Source organism: Panthera tigris, chromosome E2 (genome assembly GCF_018350195.1).
Source record: "Panthera tigris isolate Pti1 chromosome E2, P.tigris_Pti1_mat1.1, whole genome shotgun sequence".
Lineage (NCBI taxonomy): Eukaryota > Metazoa > Chordata > Mammalia > Carnivora > Felidae > Panthera > Panthera tigris.
This window is the reverse complement of record NC_056674.1, coordinates 8916130-8935690: the sequence shown is the minus strand read 5'-3', so window position 1 is coordinate 8935690 and position 19561 is coordinate 8916130. Positions and strand designations below refer to the sequence as shown.

The 19561-nt window shown below is 55.7% G+C and overlaps 2 protein-coding genes and 1 pseudogene across 3 annotated transcripts; 2 read left to right on the top strand and 1 right to left on the bottom strand.

Annotated features, from left to right (window-relative positions):
- The first annotated feature begins 302 nt into the window (after positions 1-302).
- FTL (ferritin light chain) lies at positions 303-1780 on the top strand. The gene is made up of 4 exons (XM_007074150.2): positions 303-628; positions 799-945; positions 1217-1342; positions 1459-1780. Exons 1-4 carry the CDS (start codon positions 527-529, stop codon positions 1609-1611), a joined length of 528 nt encoding a protein of 175 aa, XP_007074212.1. The 5' UTR covers positions 303-526; the 3' UTR covers positions 1612-1780.
- A 558-nt stretch (positions 1781-2338) lies between these two features.
- GYS1 (glycogen synthase 1) lies at positions 2339-19430 on the bottom strand. 2 transcript variants are annotated; one of them, XM_042968169.1, is made up of 16 exons: positions 19127-19430; positions 17448-17684; positions 15221-15412; positions 14134-14319; positions 13735-13879; positions 12564-12681; positions 12124-12244; positions 11733-11839; positions 10369-10428; positions 10201-10279; positions 7805-7918; positions 7418-7544; positions 5535-5630; positions 5205-5368; positions 4708-4788; positions 2339-4551 (listed from the first exon to the last, which is right to left on the bottom strand). In XM_042968169.1, the coding sequence occupies exons 1-16, from the start codon at positions 19184-19186 to the stop codon at positions 4228-4230; spliced, it is 2211 nt and encodes a 736-aa protein (XP_042824103.1). In that variant the 5' UTR covers positions 19187-19430; the 3' UTR covers positions 2339-4227. The 2 variants fall into 2 exon arrangements, with proteins under 2 accessions (XP_042824103.1, XP_015394640.2); XM_015539154.2 differs by having other exon boundaries at positions 17448-17629.
- On the top strand, positions 15648-15736 carry LOC122234432 (annotated as a pseudogene).
- Positions 19431-19561: the final 131 nt, after the last annotated feature.

The window sequence follows — 19561 nt, the reverse complement described above, 5'->3', positions numbered from 1 at the left end:
CCATTAATCTTCCACCCACCAGAGAGACCCCCCCACACACACACACACAATCCCCTGACTGTCCAGAACCAGCCCCAGGACCCTTGCACCCCGTAACCTCCCTACCCCCACTTCCCCATTTCACAACAGCCTCGCGCACTGGCGCGTGACTTCCCCACCTCTGGGCGGGGGTCTGGGACTCCTATCAACTCGGATTGGTCAAGCGCGGGCTCCAAGCCCCGCCTCCCGACACCGCAGATTGGCCGACCGCTGTCCCTGAGCGCCCCACCTCCGCGGCCCCGCGCGCTATAAAAGAAGCCGCCCTGGCCACGGCCTTTTGCAGTGCGCCCGGCGGTCCTGCGGATCTGTCTCTTGCTTCAACAGTGTTTGGACGGAACAGACCCAGGGACGCGCCTTCTACCTGCCTCCGACCACCCTCCAACCTTTTTTCCAGTCGCCACCTTCGGAGCCATCTTCTTGCCCATCCTCTGCCTCCGGGACCAGCCAACACCCGATTTTGAACTTAGCTCCTCATCACCAACCAACCATGAGCTCCCAGATTCGTCAGAATTATTCCACCGAGGTGGAGGCCGCCGTCAACCGCCTGGTCAACATGCATCTGCGGGCCTCCTACACCTACCTCTCTCTGGTGAGGGTCCCCAGGACGCCCCCAGCCCAAGTTTCCCCCAAGTGCGCACCTCTGGCCCTCTGCGCACGCGCTGGCTTTCTTTGTCCCGTTGGGTAGTCGGGGGGCGGAGTCGGGGCGCCTGGCCGGCCTTTCTGCCCTGTAACCCGTGTTCGCGCCATCTCTTCCCGCAGGGCTTCTATTTCGACCGTGACGATGTGGCTCTGGAGGGCGTGGGCCACTTCTTCCGCGAGTTGGCTGAGGAGAAGCGGGAGGGCGCCGAGCGCCTCTTGAAGATGCAAAACCAGCGCGGCGGCCGCGCCCTCTTCCTGGACGTGCAGGTAAATAGTGCGCGGGCGGCGGACTACATATCCCAGCAGCCCGCGCGCGCGCGTAGCGGTTTAGGCACCGCGTGGGCTTCTGGGCGATTGTGTTCGCTTTTGTGCTGCTCAAAATGGAGGCGCCCCCGGGTTCCCGAAGCCGCAGCTGTCCACGCCGCAACGTGGTGTCGTCGCATGGGTGGTTGTGGGAGACTGGGGGTGATAAGATGCGAGATCTTAGACGGCCTTGCCACGTATGTAGCGAGTCCTGAGCCCTCTGTCATCTGTACAGAAGCCGTCCCAAGATGAGTGGGGTAAAACCCTGGACGCCATGGAAGCCGCCCTGCTTCTGGAGAAGAACTTGAACCAGGGCCTTTTGGATCTGCATGCCCTGGGTTCCGCCCGCGCAGACCCCCATGTGAGTACCCCCTTCATCCACATGTAATTGGGCCAATTTCCTTTCGAGCCTCGTTTCCCCCTCCGTCGCACCGTTAGTGTGTAACTGACCATATTTTCTCCTGTCCTGTCCCTCAGCTCTGTGACTTCCTGGAGAATCACTTTCTAGATGAGGAGGTGAAACTCATTAAGAAGATGGGCGACCATCTGACTAATCTCCGCAGGCTGTCCGGCCCCCAGGCCGAGCTGGGCGAGTATCTCTTCGAAAGACTCACCCTCAAGCACGACTAGAAGTCTCTGGAGCCCAGCAGCCTTCGAGAGGGTCCCTCTGGCATTCCCCCCAGATGTCAGGGCTTGTGCCTGAGTCTCTCCTTGCAGCCACTAGGCAGCTTTTTAACCAACCTGGAGCCTTCTCCCAAGCCGTGGACCAAATGAAAACAATAAAGCTTTTTTGCAGCAACCGGTGGTTTTGGGTGTGTGCGATACGAGGTGGTACCGATTTTCGCAAGGCTTCTAGCTGTTCCGCACGCGCAGGGAGTGCTGTTGGCCCCACATCTTTGCTGTTCGTTGCCAGATCTTCCCCAGGGGGTGGGGTGGGGTAGCAGGTTCTCTGCTTTGCTGGGCTGTCAACTGCCCCTCCCACAGGGGAGAGCCCAGACTCCCAAGGAGCCTAGCAAGACCTACTGTTGGTAGTTGGAAGGAGGCATTTAGAGACGATATAAACAGTAACCAGAAACGGGCTCTGATGACTAATGTCCAGCAGCGGGAGCACAGAAAGGGCAAGAGGTCCTGAGCTGGGGGTGTGGGGCTCAGCACGGAAATGGGATGTGAAACTTAGGGCTAAATTCTCCAAACGGGGACTGAAGAAGCTTGAGGAGGATTAGCAGGCAGCCACTGGGTCCAAGCTACAAAACTATGACCCCCCCCCCCCCCCCCCCCGACCCTTCCGTTTCTGGTAGAATCTTAACAGGAAATGGCTCCTGGAATTCTGACACCACACCTGTTGTCTCCCAACTTTGGTGGCCACTCGTGATTCTGGCAGGGGAGAGGGATTTCTGCATCCATCACAAACACCGTGGCTAACGGGAAGGACGGTCACACATGCGAATCTAGTTTTCTACTCCCCCGAAATGTGATTGGCTTGGAGCTGCACTCTAGTGAAGACGAGAAGTGAAAAAAACGGTTTTCCTGGAAATAGAGCCATTCAGGGGGGCAGTAGGGCTGAAGTCCAGAGGCCAGTGCCCTGGGAACACGTTCTAAGCTAGTTCTGTCCAACAGAACTTTTTGCAGTGATGGAAATATTTTTCTGCAGTGCTTAATCGGGTAGCCACGAGCCTCAAGTGGCCACAGTGGCGATCCCGCACTTGCGTGTGGCTAGTGCTGAGGAATCTGGTTCATTTAAATCTAAATAGCCACACAAGGCTTCGTGGCTACCCCCTGGGTCTCTTCGCTCTGCCCCAGCGATGGCCCCTTTCGGCCGAACACAGCTTCAGGCAAATTTTTTCCATTTGCAAGTCCCAACTAAACAAAGAGAAGTGCCTTCCCCTGGAATAAAACTAGAATCTAAAACAGCAACCCAAGCCTCTCCAAGACTGCAGAGTGAGACAGGGTATCAGAGACCCAGTAGTGCGGCAGCGGGAGGCGAAGAGGAGGGAGAGAAGCCGAGAGGAGGGAGGGGCCAGCAGCGAGGCCCAGCAAGCCCTCACAGTGGACCAAACCTCAGATTCTCAAATATAGATGTATTTTTTTCATCTCTGGACACACATCAATCACACCTCTTCTGCCCTCCCGACTTGGAAAGCAAGTGCATCAGACACAGCACAGCACGCGTGAAGGGCCCCTCCCTTTCACCAAAGCTGGGGGGCAGGACACAGCTTAAGGATGGAAGAGCCTCGAGGTAAATATGAAAGTTCTAGAACCAAGTGGGTTCCATTCTAGACCGGGGAAAGGGACCGGGAAGCAGCACAGTGGTGAGGTTCCAGATTCGGCAGCCGGGACCTAGAACCCAGTGGTTTTACGGTGGGCCTAGGGGTCGGAGGTTGTGGCAGGGGAAGACGGCCCCTTCAGTCCTCAGCAAGGGGATTCCCTGGAGGGCTCGGGAATCTCAAGATAGGGGGGAGAGCTCAGACTCTCAGGGAAGGAGGTACAGGGTCTGGTTCAAAAAAGGCCAGAAAGGCATCTAGACCAAGACTGCATGTTCTCCAATAGGAATGAGAAGCCAGGTGGTTCTGTACCACCCCCCACCTCCCATTGGCCAAAATATGGAGAAAAAGGAGAGCAGGAGTGGGGGGGCCCTCCAGGCAGAGCCAGACACCCCAACAAGGGCTAAGATCAGAGTAAGGACGCGAGTGCCCTGGTCTGGAGCCCGAGTTCTGGAGTTGAAATGGAGGACCTTCTGGATTCAGTTAAGTCCCTGAAAGTGCCCCAGCTGTGGACTTGATTGCCCCATTAACAGGGACACCACATGGTCTCCAGAGCTTGGTGGCCCCCAGGCCACAGCTGAGCATGGCATCTTCGGTGTGCTGGAAAATCAGCAAGCCACAAGGGCTCCAGGAGCCTCCTGCCTGTATGACAACAGACCAGGTTTCCTAAAACCCCTGGCACCATGGCAGGGTAACGGCAGGTGCCCGGCCCTCCCGGGGAGGGAGGAGGCCCAGGCCAGGCCCGAAGGGCTCCGGGGCACAGTGTACGCATTCTGGAACCCAGGAAAGGCACGGCGTTGTGATTCCGGAGTGTCGGGGATTCCCAGAGAGGAGCTAGAAGGGCTGGAGTGTGCGGCGGAGGGGACGGGGCTGCGGACCCCAAGGCGGGTTCGGGATGTGGAGTGGGGTTTCGGAACAGTGCCATTCTGCGTCCGCCCTCTGGACGAGCGAGGCAGGATGGGCGGGGAGTGTGGGGCGGCGGGACTTAGTTGCGCTCCTCGCCCAGGGAGCTGGCGGGGCTGAGGGGCTCGCTGGGAGTGCTGATTGAGCTGGAGGGCGCTGTGTCCACGGAGCCGCGCTTGCTCCCGCTGGTGGAAGAGGCGCAGGAGGCGCGGCGCGGCCACTCGGGGGCGCGGATGTTGCGCCGGTCCTTGGCGGCCTCCTCTTCCTCATCGTAGCGCTCCCCGTCTACGTCGGGCGGCCCGTCCCGTGGCTCCTCCTCGTCCTCGCTCTGGTGAGGGCTTGAGTGTCGCGACAGCGAGGGCGATGGCGGCACGGAGGCCGGCCGAGGGTAGCGGTAGCCCTGGGTCTGCGTTGCGGGGGTGTGGGCACAAACCCAGAGTGAGCAGGTGGGGGTGTGGGAGGGCCCGGCAGCTTGCCCCGGGGCCTTCCCACTCCTGCAAGGACGCGCACCCACCCCAGCCCTCTAGCTCCGGGCCCATCAGAGAGATCGGGGTCCACTCACCGCGTCAGCCTCGTGGGGCTCATAGGTGAAGTGTTCTGGAAAGGCCTTGGCCAGCGCCATGTGGCGCGCGGACATATAGTACTTAGGGAAAAGAAAGGGAGGGAGCGTCAGCAGAAGGGAACCACACACCGCCCCCAGCAGATGCAGAAGGTGGCAAACCCTAGGCCACACTCTTTAGGCAGAGGAGCACCTTCTGGCACCTTCCAGCCGGCCCCTATACCGATTATCTTTCTGGCTCCACCCCTGAAGCAGATAAGCAGAGCTGTGAATGGACAGTCTCTGAGCCACGCCCCCATTCACAGGGGCAGAGGTCTTAGGTCAGGTACCTCTTTGGCCACGCACTTCGTGCAAGTAAGGTAACGCTGGCCAATGCGGTCTACCAGCAAAAGATGGTTAATTTCTTAAAGGGAGCGCAACTGTTTCGCGTAGGGGACCCCTGGCCCCCTGCGCCAGCCTTGGAGGCTGAGAAATCAGAGACCGGAAGAAGGCGGTTATACCCGGCCCAGGTATTTCCAGTCTAGAAGGTCTGAGAGGCGCTCCGTGCGGTTTCTCTGGATGATGCGCTGCCGCCGGCTCTGCTGGCAGAAGCTGTAGAGGAAGGAGGTGAGCTGCGAGCAGGAATCATCCAGGCTGCGGAACCGCCGGTCCAGAATGTAGATGCCTGTGGGGGCCAGGACGGGGCAGGGCTCAGATATCAGACTAAGGAAACCTTCATTCTCCCGGGGACTCTGTGGCACCAGGACCCCTCTCCCCATCCCGGGGCCCAGGAGCCCTTCCCTTCCCCCACCCAGGATCCAAGAGTCTCGGCTCTCGGTCTGGGCGCTGACCGTAGGCTGAGGGGTCTGCAATGTGTTCCTCCATGAAGCAGCCGAAGCCGGAGAGGTTGGTGGAGATACTGGGGATGCCCATAACCGTGCACTCAGCTGCGGGAAGGAGTGAGAAAGGTCTACTTAAGCTTTCCCCTTTTGCGCTTTGAAATCGCAATAGAAGCCCCAACAGCGCCATCTACTGACAACTTGAGCAAATCACTGAGCCCGCAAAACCAGAACGTGAGTGCGTTTGATCATAGTCTGTTTCTCAGAGGGGAAGCTAAGAGGTTCAGAAAAGGGAATTCACTCGTCCCAGGGCTTCAGAATGAGGACAAATCCAGAGCTGGGTGATAGGATGTAAATTACTAAGTATGTTCCTCACAACCTGTAAGATGCTTTCTTGTGCCGGACGTAGTTTTGACAGGAAACATGAAAAATTCTCATCACTGCCTCACTGAATACCTTAAACAAGCCTGAAAAATGGTTCACGTAGTTTATTACAATTCTCAGGTAGGGGCGCCTGGGTGGCTCAGTCCGCTGAGCGTCCGACTTCGGCTCAGGTCATGATCTGGCGTTCGTGGGTTCGAGCCCTGTGACGGGCTCTGTGCTGACAGCTCAGAGCCTGGAGCCTGCTTTGGATTCTGTATCTTTCTCTCTCTGCCCCTCCTCCACTTGCACTCTGCCTCTCTCTCTCTCTCTCTCTCAAAAATAAACATGAAAAAATTAAAAAAAAAAAAATTCTCACCTAAGTGTTCCGAAAAACCTCCATAACCTGCAAACACAGGCACAAATATAACGGGGCTTCATGAGAAAAAGTGGGTTGGGGCCAAGCACACAAAACCTATGCATCACTGTAACCATGGCCGAAATGAAACTGGCAAAATCATTACCCCAATTATTATGCAAGCACAGTTTAAAAGGTTTGTTAAATTGCTCATAAGAAATACTATGGGGGCGCCTGGGTGGCTGAGTCGGTTAAGCATCGGACTCTTGAGTTCGGCTCAGGTCACGATCTCATCGTTCCTGGGATTGAGCCCTGTGTCAGGCTCTGCTCTGACAGCATGGAGCCTGCTTGGGATTCTCTCCCTCCCTCTCTCTGCCCCTCCCCTGCTCACACTCTCTCTCTCTTCCTCAAAATAAATAAACTTAAAAAAAAAAAAAGAAAAAGAAATACTACAGCAACTGTGATATTTACTTAGCCTCAAAACCAATCTTGATTGAAGAGTGTGAGGAAGGGTTGAGTTTGGGGCCACGGCAAAATGTCCCCAAACGGGGGAGAAGTGCAAATAAGCCCCAACCCGGAGCCTGTGTCTAAAGGGAGTCAACGCCAGGATACGTGGGTGGCTCAGTTGGTTAAGCATCCAACTCTTGGTTTCAGCTCAGGTCATGATCTCACAGTTTTGTGAGTTTGAGTCCCGTATCGAATCCCCGCTCAGGACTTTCTCTCTCTCTCTCTCTCTCTCTCTCTCTCTCCCTCCCTCCCACGCTCATGCTGTCTCTGTCTCTCTCTCAAAATAAATAAACGTAAAAAATATAATAATAATAAAGGGAGCCAACGCCTTCGTAAAAGAGGACGGCGGAGCGAATGGGCACTGGGGACACCTCTGAGAGACTTGGCCCCATTCAGTCGTGTTGGTGAACTACGTATTCAGCTGTTGATATCGGGGGCGGGGGTGGGCAACCAGCAGCAAACTGGGGGAAATCACGTGTGACCTGTGACCTCAGCCCTCTAGTTACACATCACACGAGCGACCGTGTCACAAAAACACATGCTGCAGGCCAACAGACCGTGGCCATCGTCCCTGTTTTGCAAAGGAGAGCCTGGGGCACAGAGCGGGCAAGTGCCGTGCCCGGGGTTGGTGCCCCATCTGACCAGGAGCCGACCACCATGCTGCACTCACCCGGCGTGTAGCCCCAAGGCTCATAGTAGGAGGGGAAGACCCCAAGGTGGCAGCCACGGACAAATTCCTCATAATCCACGGGGAGCAGGGGGCTCGTGGAGGAGAGGAACTCTGGGTGGAAAATCACCTAGCAGTGAAAAAGAAGAGCTCAGCCCAAACTCCCTGGGATCCCAGGGGGCCCAGAGAGGGCGAAAAGCCTGTCTAAAGTCACACAAGTCAGCGGTAGGACAAAGCATCGAATCCAAGTCTGTCCGCTTAAAGTGCTAAGGTCCTTTCTAAACATAGCGATCCCTTAATAAACCAGGGGAGACGGGGGACGTGAGGCCCAGCTCCCCCTACCTCCACCCCACCCCTCCATGCTTGACCCAGCCTGGCCATTGCCCTCACCTTGACCCTGTCAGCACTACTATTGAAGAGTCCGATTCGACGGATGGTGGTCAGGATAGGATCCGAGGAGTCGTCCAGCATATTGTGGGTGCACACAGGGGGGAAAGACTGTCGCTGCAGGGGCCACGAGAGGGATGGGGGTCAGAGAAGGGACAGAGGGCTCCCTCATTCCCTGTGAGCCACGCTGACCCGGGAGGAGGTCACAATTCCCACCAGGTTGTGGGGACACAAGCCCAAGAGATCAGAAGCTGTAGATATCTGGGGCGCCTGGGCGGCTCAGTAGGTGGAATGGCCGACTCTTGATTTCGGCTCCGGTCATGATCTCACAGTTGGTTCGTGAGTTCGAGCCCCGAGTTGGGTCTCCACTGGCAGTGCAGAGCCTGCTTGGGATTCTCTCTCTCTGGCCCTCCCTTGCTTGCGCTCTCACTCTCTCTCTCAAAATAACTAAATAAACTTGAAAAAAAAAAAAAAAGAGGAGTCATAGATATCCTCCTTGGCTCTCTCTGTAAAGGCTCACTTTTCTCTTTGAACACCATGAGCTGAGGGGCACCTGGGTGACTCAGTCGGTTAAGTGTCCGCCCTCGGCTCAGGTCATGATCTCACGGTTCGTGGGTTCGAGCCCCATATCGGGTTCTGGGCTGACAGCCAGACAGCCCTCCCTCTCTCCCAAAAATAGATAAACATAAAAAATAACTAAACAAAAACACACCATGAGCTGAAAAGAAACTACAATTCCCATTTGTCTTTGAGGCAAAGCCAGCGTTAACCTGCCTCCCCTGACTACCGGGAGTTGTAGTTACTGGGTTCTGTACTCTGGGCTCCATCATCAAAGAAACCCAAAGGAACTAAAATTCCCCCAAGTCAATGGGGGGCAGAGACTTTGTCAAAATGGCAGCAAGCTTCAGGGGCTGCTGGAAGTTGTAGTTTTCTTATGAAAAGCCTGTCTTGCCTTCTTTCCAAGTTCCCTTTACTCTCCATCCTGTAATTCCCTCCACTTCCGCTCCCACCCAAGGCCCAGAGAAACCACAATTCCCAAGAGTGACTGGAGGGGCGAGGGCGAGGAAATCCCACGGGCTGCTGGGACATGTAGTTATTTGTAACTCTTCCATCTGGTTAAAAGTTCTACTCGCCTTCAGTCAGCTCCAGGGGCTCAAGAAACTACAACTCCCAGCAGCCCCGTGGCAATGCATACACATCCTCAGTGAGGCGGACTGCCTTAGGGACTATTAGAAATTGTAATCTGGGGTCACAGCGTGGCTCAGTCAGTTAAGCATCTCTTTATTTTGGCTCTTTATCATGATCTCACGGCTTCTGGGTTCGAGCCCCATGTCAGGCCCCGCGCTTCCTGCTTGGGAATCCTCTCTCTCCCTCTCTCTCTGCCCCTCCCCTACACTCGCTCTCAAAATAAATACATAAACTTAAAAAAAAGAAAAAAGGAAATTGTAGTTTGGCCCAAAGCACATCACACCTCATTTGTGCAGCGTGGGTACCTAGGTTTCCATTCGCCGGGAAGTGGCTCACCCACCCTGACCACAGGTACCAAAGATTCCTGACTCCAGAGAATCAAAGAACTCTCCCTCCCAGGAGCCTCTGGGGCAAGGGAAGCATGACTGAAGCAGGGGCTGCTGGGACTTGTAGTCCTCATTTTGTTACTGCCACATTCTTCTAAGGTTTCCCATCCACCAAATTCCATTAACCTCCGGACTCTAAAGAAGCTACAACTCCCAGGAATGTTTGGGGACTAAGACACACAGCCTCTGGGATAAGAAAAACAGCGGTTGCTGAGCGTTTTCAATGCTCTTCAGGTAACGGCTAGTGTTTTAGCTAAAACCTTCTGGCTCTAATGAGTTTGAAACTAGTCAGCAGCAAGTCCCAGGGACAGCGGGGACTTGTAATTCTTCTTCTGTGGGCTTTGTTGACTTCCTAAAGTTCTCTTTCATCTTTTGACCCCGGTGGCTCAACGAAATTACAAATTAAAAAAAAAAGTACAACTCCTAGCAGCCCCTGTACCAGAATGAGCCACTGGGGGGCGCCCGGGAGGCGGGGGGCTCAGTCCGTTAAGCATCCAACTTCAGCTCAGGTCACCATCTTACAGCTGGTGGGTTCGAGCCCAGTGTAGTCGGGCTCTGGGCTGACAGCTCAGAGCCTGGAGCCTGCTTCGGATTCTGTCTCCCTCTCTCTCTCTGCCCCTCCCCCTCCCCCGCTCTGTCTCTCTCTCTCTCTCTCTCTCTCCCTCAAAAATAAATAAGCCTTAAAAAAAATCAATTGATTCCCTGATAAGGGTGCCGGTAATGCGGAGCCCCCAGCAATCTCTGGGGTCAGAGCTAACACGGCAAGCTGCCCCCGGGGCGGGTGCTGGGCATCGCCATGTTTCTGTTCGGGGGCCCAGACCATACCTGCGTGGCAAAGATAGCTCTCTTCATCATAGTGAAGTCCTCCTTGTCCAGCATCTTGTTCATGTCCGGGAGGCTCCCCCTGCAAGGTGACAGGGTATGCATCTGGGAATGGGTGATCCAGTGGAGTCAGGGCCCAGGAGGATGCGGGGCTGGGGGTGGGACACTCACACCAGCAAGGACTCGTAAAGCTTCCTTCCGAACTTCTCTTTCACGGTGTTGGCCGTATCCCTAGAAGGGGCAGAGACACAGCATCACATATATGCCACCTGCCATTTATTGTCAGCTGCTACACCGAGGTCTGAGCGGAGAGGCCCTGGGGATTTGGAGCTGGAGGATGGGGACCTGGGAAACAGGCTCGAATCCCCTGTGCCCCTCATCAGCTGTGTGGCGGGGGACAGGTGGCCTTGCCTCTCTGACTTTGGTGACTCATCTCTCAGACGGGGATAAAAATAGAACCAACCTCAGAGGTCTGCAGGGAAAACTTGATGAAGTCACGACCAACAACGCACAGTGCCTGGCACACGGCAAACCTTCCAGAAATGTCAGCTATTATTAGGACGTGCACTAGTCCTGGTGGTGGCCATGCTAAGCCCCATGTTATAAAAAGGGAAAACGATGTTCCGAGAGAGGAAAGTTTATGTGCACAAGTGAAGCTAGCAACTAGTGACACCCTGCAGCCTCAATGACATTCCTCTAATCCTAATCTTCTCATAGCTCTGGCCTCATTTTCTACCCCATCTCCCTTAAGCGCCCTGCTCCAGCCACACTGGTCTCCCTGTGGTTTCTCAGACATACCTCAGGGCCTTTGCATCTGTGTTCCTCTGCCTGAAATGCTATTCCCCAGATACACACAGGGCTCCCTCCCTCATTTCTTCTACTGGTCTCTACCCGATGGCAACTTTCTCAGTGTGGCCTGTCCTGACCATTCCATGTCCTGTCTCGCATTCCAGTCCTGCTTTATTTTCTTGCCAGAGCACTTTCTTGTTGTTGTTGTTGTTGTTGTTTGAAAGAGTCTATTTTTAAGTGGTCATCTCTACACCGAACACGGGGCTCGAACTTACAACCCCAAGACCAAGAGCCACATGCTCTACCAACTGAGCCAACCAGGCACCCCAGAGCACTTTCTATAGAACTCTCTAGAATGTGAGCTCGGTGAGGGCAGGGATTTTATCGTCCTCATTTACAGCTGCGTCCCCAGGGCCTGGAACAGCGCCTGGTCCCCGGTAGGTGCTCAGTGACTATCTGATGGCTAATGAATGGCTCTTGCAGATGAGGAAATTATCACAAAGCCACCAAGGGTCAGTGGCCCAAGTGGGACCTTGCCAGTTTGATGTCAGGGCCCTGGTTGTACGGTCACACTTGTCCTGTGTGCGACTCCTTACTGCCCCTGAGCTAGAGGCGTCTTAAACAAGTGACTTCACTACGAGTTTTTGGGGGGCAAACTGCTCATGTTCCAGATAACAAAACCGAGCCTCCCAAAGCACATGGCTGGGAGTGGGAATGGCAGGGATCCTGGGCCGAGGGCTGCTGACCAAAGCTGCTTGCGCACAGCTTGGCCTTTGAGGGTTTCCACGTTGAAATTGTTGGTCCGAGCCGGCATGATGAAGAAGGCGACCACTGTCTGCTCACTGCCGTTCACCTGGGCAGAGGAAAAGGCGTGGGGTGGGGGGAGGGGGTCAGGATCACCCGAGAGAAGGCTGAAGCCACCTACCCTTTTCCGCCCATCAAGACCACTGTGGCCCTGCCATGCTCCTTCCCGTCAAGGAGAATTAGAGTTATCATCCCCACTGGGACTCTGGTCTTCTTTCTGGGTCTCTACACTTTCCCTTCACACACGGGTTTCCCTACTTCCCGCCCCCACCCTCCCCAGTTATGTGCTGATTTCCTTTTCCTCTTTTTGTCTTCTCAAAGCCCAGGCCTTACTCTGAGTAGATAGTTGAGCCGGGCCAAGGCCTCTAGGAAGACATCGGCCCCCTTGTTAGAGAACTCGTAGCGGCCGGCGATAAAGAAATACAAGGTCTTGTCCAAGTTGAAGTCCAGGTGCCTAAAAAAGCCATAAGGCATGGTGGTGAAGCCACCTTGGTGAAGCCAAGGGTGGGGACCCGCTAGCCCTGGCCTTGAAACTACAAACCCCAGAAGCTACAGGGGCAAACAGCATCTTAGGCAGTACAGAGGCATCATGGGAGCTCCTGGGGGTTGAAGTTCTTTTCTCCCTAGATGGGGATCAATACTTGAATAATCCACCATTGTTCTGGCGCTCAGGAATGGAAGAGGCTGAGCCCCCAGCTATCCCATCTCTTACACTCATGAGTTGGGTTCCCAACCCCTTCCTCTCCCAAGACCTAGGTATCTGGTCCACGTACCCATAAAAATGGCCCCGCACAAACTCCTGGATTCGAGCCTTGCTCTGAGCATGGAGGTTCTGGAACTCATGCATGGCAGAGAACTTCTTCACATTCAGTCCATTGGGGGTCACGATATCTGGGATTTGTGGGGAGAAGGTCCATGTTTCATATCTTCATTTATTCATACCCGTCAGTGTGGTTGAATGAATAAACAAAGGAAAGACTCCTTTCCTTTCACAATCTCTTGGTTTTAGAGGCTCCCTTGGTGGCCCCGCTGCCCTGCCACTCAGACGCCTTCTTGCCCAAAGTCACTTGCTTACGTTCACAAGCTCGACCACAACTCCCAGCAGCCCCTGCAAATGGCTAACCACACAGGGAAATGAACTACCTTGGGGCTTCTGGGAGTTGTAGTTATTTTGTTTCCCCTATCCCACCCTACACTGGGGATGATTTAAACATCCCCATCCTGCTTCTCCCAGAATACACCCTCAACCTTCAAGCCTCTTTTAGGGTCCCAATCATTTCCTATCCTCCTTGAAATTAAAATACATCAATGAAAAATTATAACCACCATCAGCTCCAGGAGTAGAAGGAGCTGGCTAGCCAAAGGCCTCCTGGGAATTGTAGTTCTCACAATACACCCATTGAGAATGGGCGCTATAACCCGAAAAGAATAACTGATTCCAGGGGTGCCTGGGTGGCTCAGTCGGTTGAGCATCCAACTTGGTTTGGGCTCATGTCATGATCTCACAGTTCATGGGATCGAGCCCCGCGTTGGGCTCTGCTTGGGATTCTCTCTCTCTGTCCCTCCCCCTGTTCATGCTCTCTCACTCTCTTTCTCTCTCAAAATAAATAAGTAAACTTAAAAAAAAAAAAAAAAGAATAGCGGATTCCAACACCACTCTTCTCAAAATCAAAACCCAGTGAAACTCCATTCCCTTTCAGAAGACCAATAACTACATTAGCCGATAAGGTAACTTTACTATTTTGAAATGAATGTCAAAGGAACTATACCACCCATTAGCCTCTAGGGCGTATAACCAGGCAGCTCCCTATTCAGGTCATCAACTTAGGGCCGGCTGGGGGGTGTAGTTCTTTGCTCTCTACAGTTAAAAAAAAAACCCAGCTAAGTATCGGCCTTAGCACAGACTGCCTCATTCGTGTCTAGGGACCCCAGCCTATTCCCTACCTGGTTTCCTCTTGAGCAGGTGCTGAGCCTCGATGGCAGTAATCTGGGACACAGTAGTAAAGATGTGAGCGCAGTGGGCCGCTGCCCGCTCCATGCAGTAGCGGTGATAGATTTGCCTCTCCCCTGCTTCCTTGTCCACATTGAACTGGGTGGGAAGGGAGGGCAGTCAGGTTAGAAGAACTGGGGAGAAGACTTTGGCGGGCCGGACTCCGGGGTCCCAGAGGTGGTTGGGGTTGGAAGCTGAACTCCTTTGTCTGAGGGAGGAGGGGGTGGAGGACTTGGACCCCTGGGTCACGGGAGAAGAGGAAGCTTGATCCCCCCGCCCCTGGGCTTCCCGGACAGCTTTGGGCTGTCCCGAACCACTCACGGCCCCCCGTCTGCCACACGTTCCCGGCTCACATTCTCCAGGTTGTTATAGAAGTCCACGGCACCGGCACACAGGTAGCGTCCCAGCAGTGTGGCGTGGGTGGTGAAGATTGTGGCCACGGGCAGCCGCCGGGCCCGGCACAGGCAGAGGCCAATGCCCGCCAACCACTCGTGGAAGTGTGCAACCACGTGTGGCTTCTCCTCGTTCTGGGCCAGGAACTATGGGGCAACAGGAAGAGGGCCACTGTGTCTCCATGTGTGTTGTGCAGACAACCAACAATCCCCAAGGTGGACAGGGAAGCAGGGGAGAGGTAAATCTATCGTCATTCTTGCACAGAGTGGATAGTAGCCCGCTGCAATTCCCCTAGAACAAGGAACTGTAAATCTCTGGGACGCCAGGCCAGCTGACCCCATCCTTCAAGGCTGATGGGAGCCAGGGGCGGTGGAGAGGTTGGCCCCACCTTCTAAGTGCCAGCAGGGCTGAAGTGGATGGTCTGAAGGTGTAGTGTCCCCAAGTCCTGGACGCAATTCCTGGAGAGTCTTTTGTCTCAATCAAGAGTGGAGCTGTATCCAATACTGACTAAAGGACTACAACTCCCAGAATGCCCTAGGACCGGCCCATTCGTAAGCTGGTTTCCCTGGGGCAGGAGACGTGAAGTTTCTTCAGCCTTTTAAAACCTAAAAGGGGGTCAGAACCAGGATCCCTGGTTCTCATATAGGCTGGAGACCCCCAACCGTCCAGGGCCCCCTCTGAGAGCTAAGTCCAGCCACTATCAGACTACAGAACTACAACTCCCAGAATGTCCTGGTGCAAGCCCTCTAGCCCGGCCAGCACCCCCCAAAGCTAACACTTCAAAATTTCTATACTGAGAAAATTAGAATGAATGAAGCTGGGGTTGGGAGTTTGAGCCTCTGGGCCCCTGGGTGTCTGTGTTCCCAAAGGTCAGAGCCAGGGCTTGGAAAAGGACCTACAATCCCAGAATGCCTTGGGAGAAGCCAGCCACCCCAAGGCCCCCAGCCGGCCACCCCTTCCTACCCCGCCCCCTCTGGCAGGGACTAATGGCCATCGTAGGTTGGGGCCCGGGTCAGGAGTGACATGGCGACCAGCAATGGGGCCTACCTCACCCAGGAACCAGGTGGTGAGGAAGCCAAAAAGGACGGCGTCGTTGGCCTCACGGTCGTACCAAGGCACCCCGATGTTGCAGGTGTCCCAGAGCTCCCCCTTCCAGCGCTCCAGGGCCCAGGCTGAGGCCCCCACGTCCAGGAGCACCACCAGGGGGCCCCCCTCGATCAGCCAGCGTCCGAAATACACCTGGGGGGCCCACAGGAAGACTCAGGCTTTTGGCCACACCTCCCTGGGCTCAGCCTCGGTGGCCCGCCCACCCGCAGGCAGCAGTCGGGGCTTAAAGCCTCAGTCCTTCCACCCTGTTTCGGTACCTGCTGCTAATTTCTCCCCCGCGGCCTTATTTCTCTACGTGCTGCTAGTTATTCCCGCCACACTCTTTGTCCATCGCTGTTACATTTTCCCTGTGCCTCGCTTCATTTCCAGCTTTGCGCAGTGGCGGTATCGTAGCCAATGAGGTTTATTAGAGGAGCGATTACTGCTAATTGAAAACCTTGCTTCTTTTCTATAACCGCTACCCTGGTTCCCCACCCACACTGCCTCCTTTCTCTTACCTATAACCATGAATGTCACACGGTCCTGTCTCTGTGCCCCCTCACTGCCTTGCTTTTCCACCCTTAGCATTTCTCCAACGGGCTGCCTTGTCTCTGTGTCTCCTGCCACTTCCGTCTTGCGAACCCGCCCGTTGCCTTCTCCCGTTATTTCTTCCTTCTGCTGCTAATTCCTCCCACTGGATGCTTCTTTTACTGTTCTCGCTGCCACCTTCTTCCACGCCCGCTGCCTTGCTTCCGACGCTTTCACTATAAATTTGTCACCTGCTGTCTCCTCCCTCTACCCTTAGGCCCATCTTTGGACTCTGCAGCTACCTTTCTAACACCAGCTGCTGTCTCCCCCACTGCCATGTTTCTAAACCTTGCTGCCACATTTCTCCGGGCGGCTGCTTTCCTCCTGAGATGATGGCCTAGGTTCTGGGCCGGCTGCCACAGCCCTGTGCGGGCGGCAAGCAGTCCTGGGCCTCCCGGACCTGGCTTTGCCCAGCCTGGGGAGCCTGACTCTGATACCCCTCCCCCTCCCAGCTGTCGTCTGCCCTTTTGCTGGGGGGAGGGGGGCGCTATTCTTAGGCCCCCAGCACGTGGGGAGCAGCTGCCATGGGGGAGGGCTGGGCTGTCCTAGGGTTCCTTAGGGACGTGGTCCCCGGCCTCTCTGGACTCCAGACCCCACCCCAGACTAGAGGCTGTGAATGAATGAAGGAACCACTGTACTTCTTCCTCCCAGACCTGTCTGTCCTTCCACCCTGCTACATCATGGCCTTTTCCGCCGGAGGCAGCCGCCTCTCAGTGCTCATCCGTCAGTCCTCAGCCGGGGCTCTGGGACTCTCCCTTCCTATCTTTAAGTTCTCGGTCTGCTCCTCTGAAACTCTGCCCCCTGTCTCTCTTCTCTCCATCGGTACTCTATCTTCCTCTCCCTTCTAGTTCCTTCTCCTGGAAACGTCAGGCTGCCTCTCTCTCTATTGCTGTTACCCCTGGGGCTATTGCCACCTTTTGGAACATTCAATCTCTCTCCATCCATCTCTCTCCCTTGGTCGGCCTGTCCACCACACTGCCGGCTCGGCTGTTTATGATAACGATGATGACGATGGCCGTGGTCACAAGAGCTCATACACAGTACTAATTGAGGCCAGGAACCGGGCTGAGGACTTTATTAACTAACAATCCTTTCCCCCAAAACGAACAAGGTAGATGCTATTAGTAGGTTTATTAGCCAAGGTCACACAGGCAGGAAGTGGAGAAGGTGATTTTGAACTTCAGGCTCCAGAACCCCCACTCTGGCACTCCTGCCTCACCCCAAGCCCATCTCCCCCCGGGTTCCACCTGGCTGTCTGTCTTTCTGCCTCGCTCTTTTTCTCTCTGTGGGTCTGAGGATCTTGGCCTCTGGGAGCCATCTCTCAGTCTGTCTTATGTACCTGCTGTCGGTCCGTCCGTTCACCAATGTCTTCAGCTTGGGGTTCACCCACCCACTTCATGGGGTCCTGCGTCTGTCTGTCTGTCAATCTTACCTCCTCTGTGTCTATCTGGGAAAGTTCTGGCTCATCCCATGTTTCTGTCCATGCCTCCCTCTCCCCGTGGGGCTACCCACCCTCTCCCCGCTGTCCCTTCTCCAGCTGCCGCTCCCACTCTGACTCTGGGCACCCACCTCCCCTCCCCTCGGCCAGGCCATGTCCCACCTTGCAGCCCTTGCTGTTCATGGAGTCCAACGTCCTCTTCAGGGCTGGGGTTGGGGGCTCGAGCAGTTCCACCTGGGTCCTCACGCCCTGCTCCGTGTACGGTCCCACCAGGTAGTAGTTGTCACCCCATTCATCCCCTGTCACTTTCGCCTTCGTCTGTAGCACCGTGTAGATGCCGCCCACTGTGGGCCCAAGTGCGTGAGGGCAGGCCCCAGCCGAGGTCCACGGGTCTGGGACCTGGGGCAGGGTAGGGGGCCATGGGAGGTACTGGGGCCCCACACCTCTGGCTTAGAAGGAGGAGGGGGCTGAGAGCCCACCCTTCTGAGTCAGAGAGATGATGGGATAGGAGTTCAAGGGCAGTACTCCTGGGTCTAAGGGAGAATGGGGCTGGGGTTGGGACTCAGGGGGAGAAAGGGGCTCAGGCTAAACTTCGGAGTCTGAGACATGAAAGGGCTAGGGACTCGGGCTCCTGGGTCTGAGGGAATTAGGGGCCGGGGTCCCAAGGATGACAGAAGCTGGCAAGGATCAGCAGGACTCAGGTCCCTGAGTTCCCAGCTTCTGGGAGCTGGGTTTATAATCTCAGTCAGGCTCTAGGTCACGGTAGGGGAGAATCTCTCTCCATGGCCCGATTCAGCTTCCCACAGCTGCCCAAGAGAAGCCTGAATTGTCATTCCTTGCCCCCAGGGACTCTGCTGACCTGTCCCCCAGTTTCCTCTCCCCAACTGAGAACACACGTGCAGGGCCCCGCTCTGCCCATAACTCCACTCCAGACCCAGAAGTCTGGGCTCTCAGCCTCCTTACCTACTGGAGCCTGGGCCCTGGGGATACATGGCTCCCAGTTCGAGGGCTGCTTGCCACGGGGTGAGACTCAGCCCCATTCTCTCCCAAGACTCAGCAAAGCAAAACCCCAGCTGGTTTTCCAAACCCAGAACTTCAGGACCTTCAGGGCCTGGGACGCAGAAATCTAGGTCCCCAGCCACTCCCATCCTAGGGCCCAGCCCCTGACCAACTTAGGACTTCCCAGCCTTCCCTCATTCCAGTACGCATGTGTCTGAGGCCGCAGGCTTCTGTACTCCTAGAAACAGAGCTCACACCTTCGGCTCCTTCAGAGTCTAGGCATTCAGACCAACTCTCTCCCACCCTAAGATCTAAGAATTAGAGTCTGCAGCCCTTCCCATCTTTACTCGCAAGTGGCCAGCCCCCAAATTCTGCCACCACGACTCATGCATCCTATCTCCCTGTTGGCTCTCTCCCAGATCCAGAGTTTATATCCCCAGACTCTTCCCCCAGGGCCACAGGTCTGAAACCCAGCCACTTCCCTAGTTTTGCACTAGAAAGTGCTAACCCCCCATCTCCTTCCCGGTTCAGGACCCAGGTCTCTGGTCTCTGGGAAGCCTCCCTCCGGGACCTAGGAATCATTCATTTTGGCCCCCTCTTCCCTAGGACCCAGCAATTGGACTTCCAGCTTCCTTTCATCTTCACAGTCAGGCGACCCATCCCCACCCCGCCAGGGTACAGGAGACTTACCCCGGCCCTCCCCAAGGACACAGGAGTCATAGGTTCCTTGCCCAGAATCCAAGAGTATCATGCCAAGTAACTCCGTCCTCTAGGACTCGAGAGTTTCGCGCCCCATCCCCGACTGCCCTCCTGGTCCAGGACCCATCGCCTGGCGTGCTCACCCTTGTTGGCCACCTCCCAGGCCACCTCGAAGAGCACTGTATTCTCCAGGTCGAATTCATCCTCCCAATCCTCCAGTCCTGGCAGTGAGGACATGGACAAAGTGCGGCTTAGAGGCATGGCCGACGCGTGAAGGGGGCTCCAGGGTCCACAGGTGGGGGCTCCCGAGGTGTCTGGGGAATGCAAAGGGCAGGGCGCGGGGCCAGGTAGCTGGTGCCCGACGGGAAGCTTGCAACGCCCTCGGCTTCCTATTGCACGACCGCACCCCCGCCCCAGAGCTCTGGGCCGTAGGCTGGAGGCGGCCGCAGCGTCACTGAGGCCGGCGGGGCCCCTGCAGTGAAATCTTGCGGCCGCCAGGCGGCGGGGCCCGCCCCCCGGCCAGAGCCATTGGTCCGTGCCCGGGGGAGGGAGCGCCCGCGTCTCCTCATTGGTGGACA

What these genes read in the sequence shown, in the direction of transcription:
- FTL (XM_007074150.2), top strand. Translation starts at nt 527, where the DNA reads ATGAGCTCCCAGATTCGTCAGAATTATTCCACCGAGGTGGAGGCCGCC. An exon ending in CCTACACCTACCTCTCTCTG is followed by an intron (nt 629 to 798) that starts GTGAGGGTCCCC and finishes CTCTTCCCGCAG; the next exon opens with GGCTTCTATTTCGACCGTGA. An exon ending in CCCTCTTCCTGGACGTGCAG is followed by an intron (nt 946 to 1,216) that starts GTAAATAGTGCG and finishes TCATCTGTACAG; the next exon opens with AAGCCGTCCCAAGATGAGTG.
- GYS1 (XM_015539154.2), bottom strand. Translation starts at nt 19,244, where the DNA reads ATGCCTCTAAGCCGCACTTTGTCCATGTCCTCACTGCCAGGACTGGAG. An exon ending in TGAACAGCAAGGGCTGCAAG is followed by an intron (nt 15,413 to 17,447) that starts GTGGGACATGGC and finishes TGGGCCCCCCAG; the next exon opens with GTGTATTTCGGACGCTGGCT. An exon ending in TCTATAACAACCTGGAGAAT is followed by an intron (nt 13,880 to 14,133) that starts GTGAGCCGGGAA and finishes CTTCCCACCCAG; the next exon opens with TTCAATGTGGACAAGGAAGC.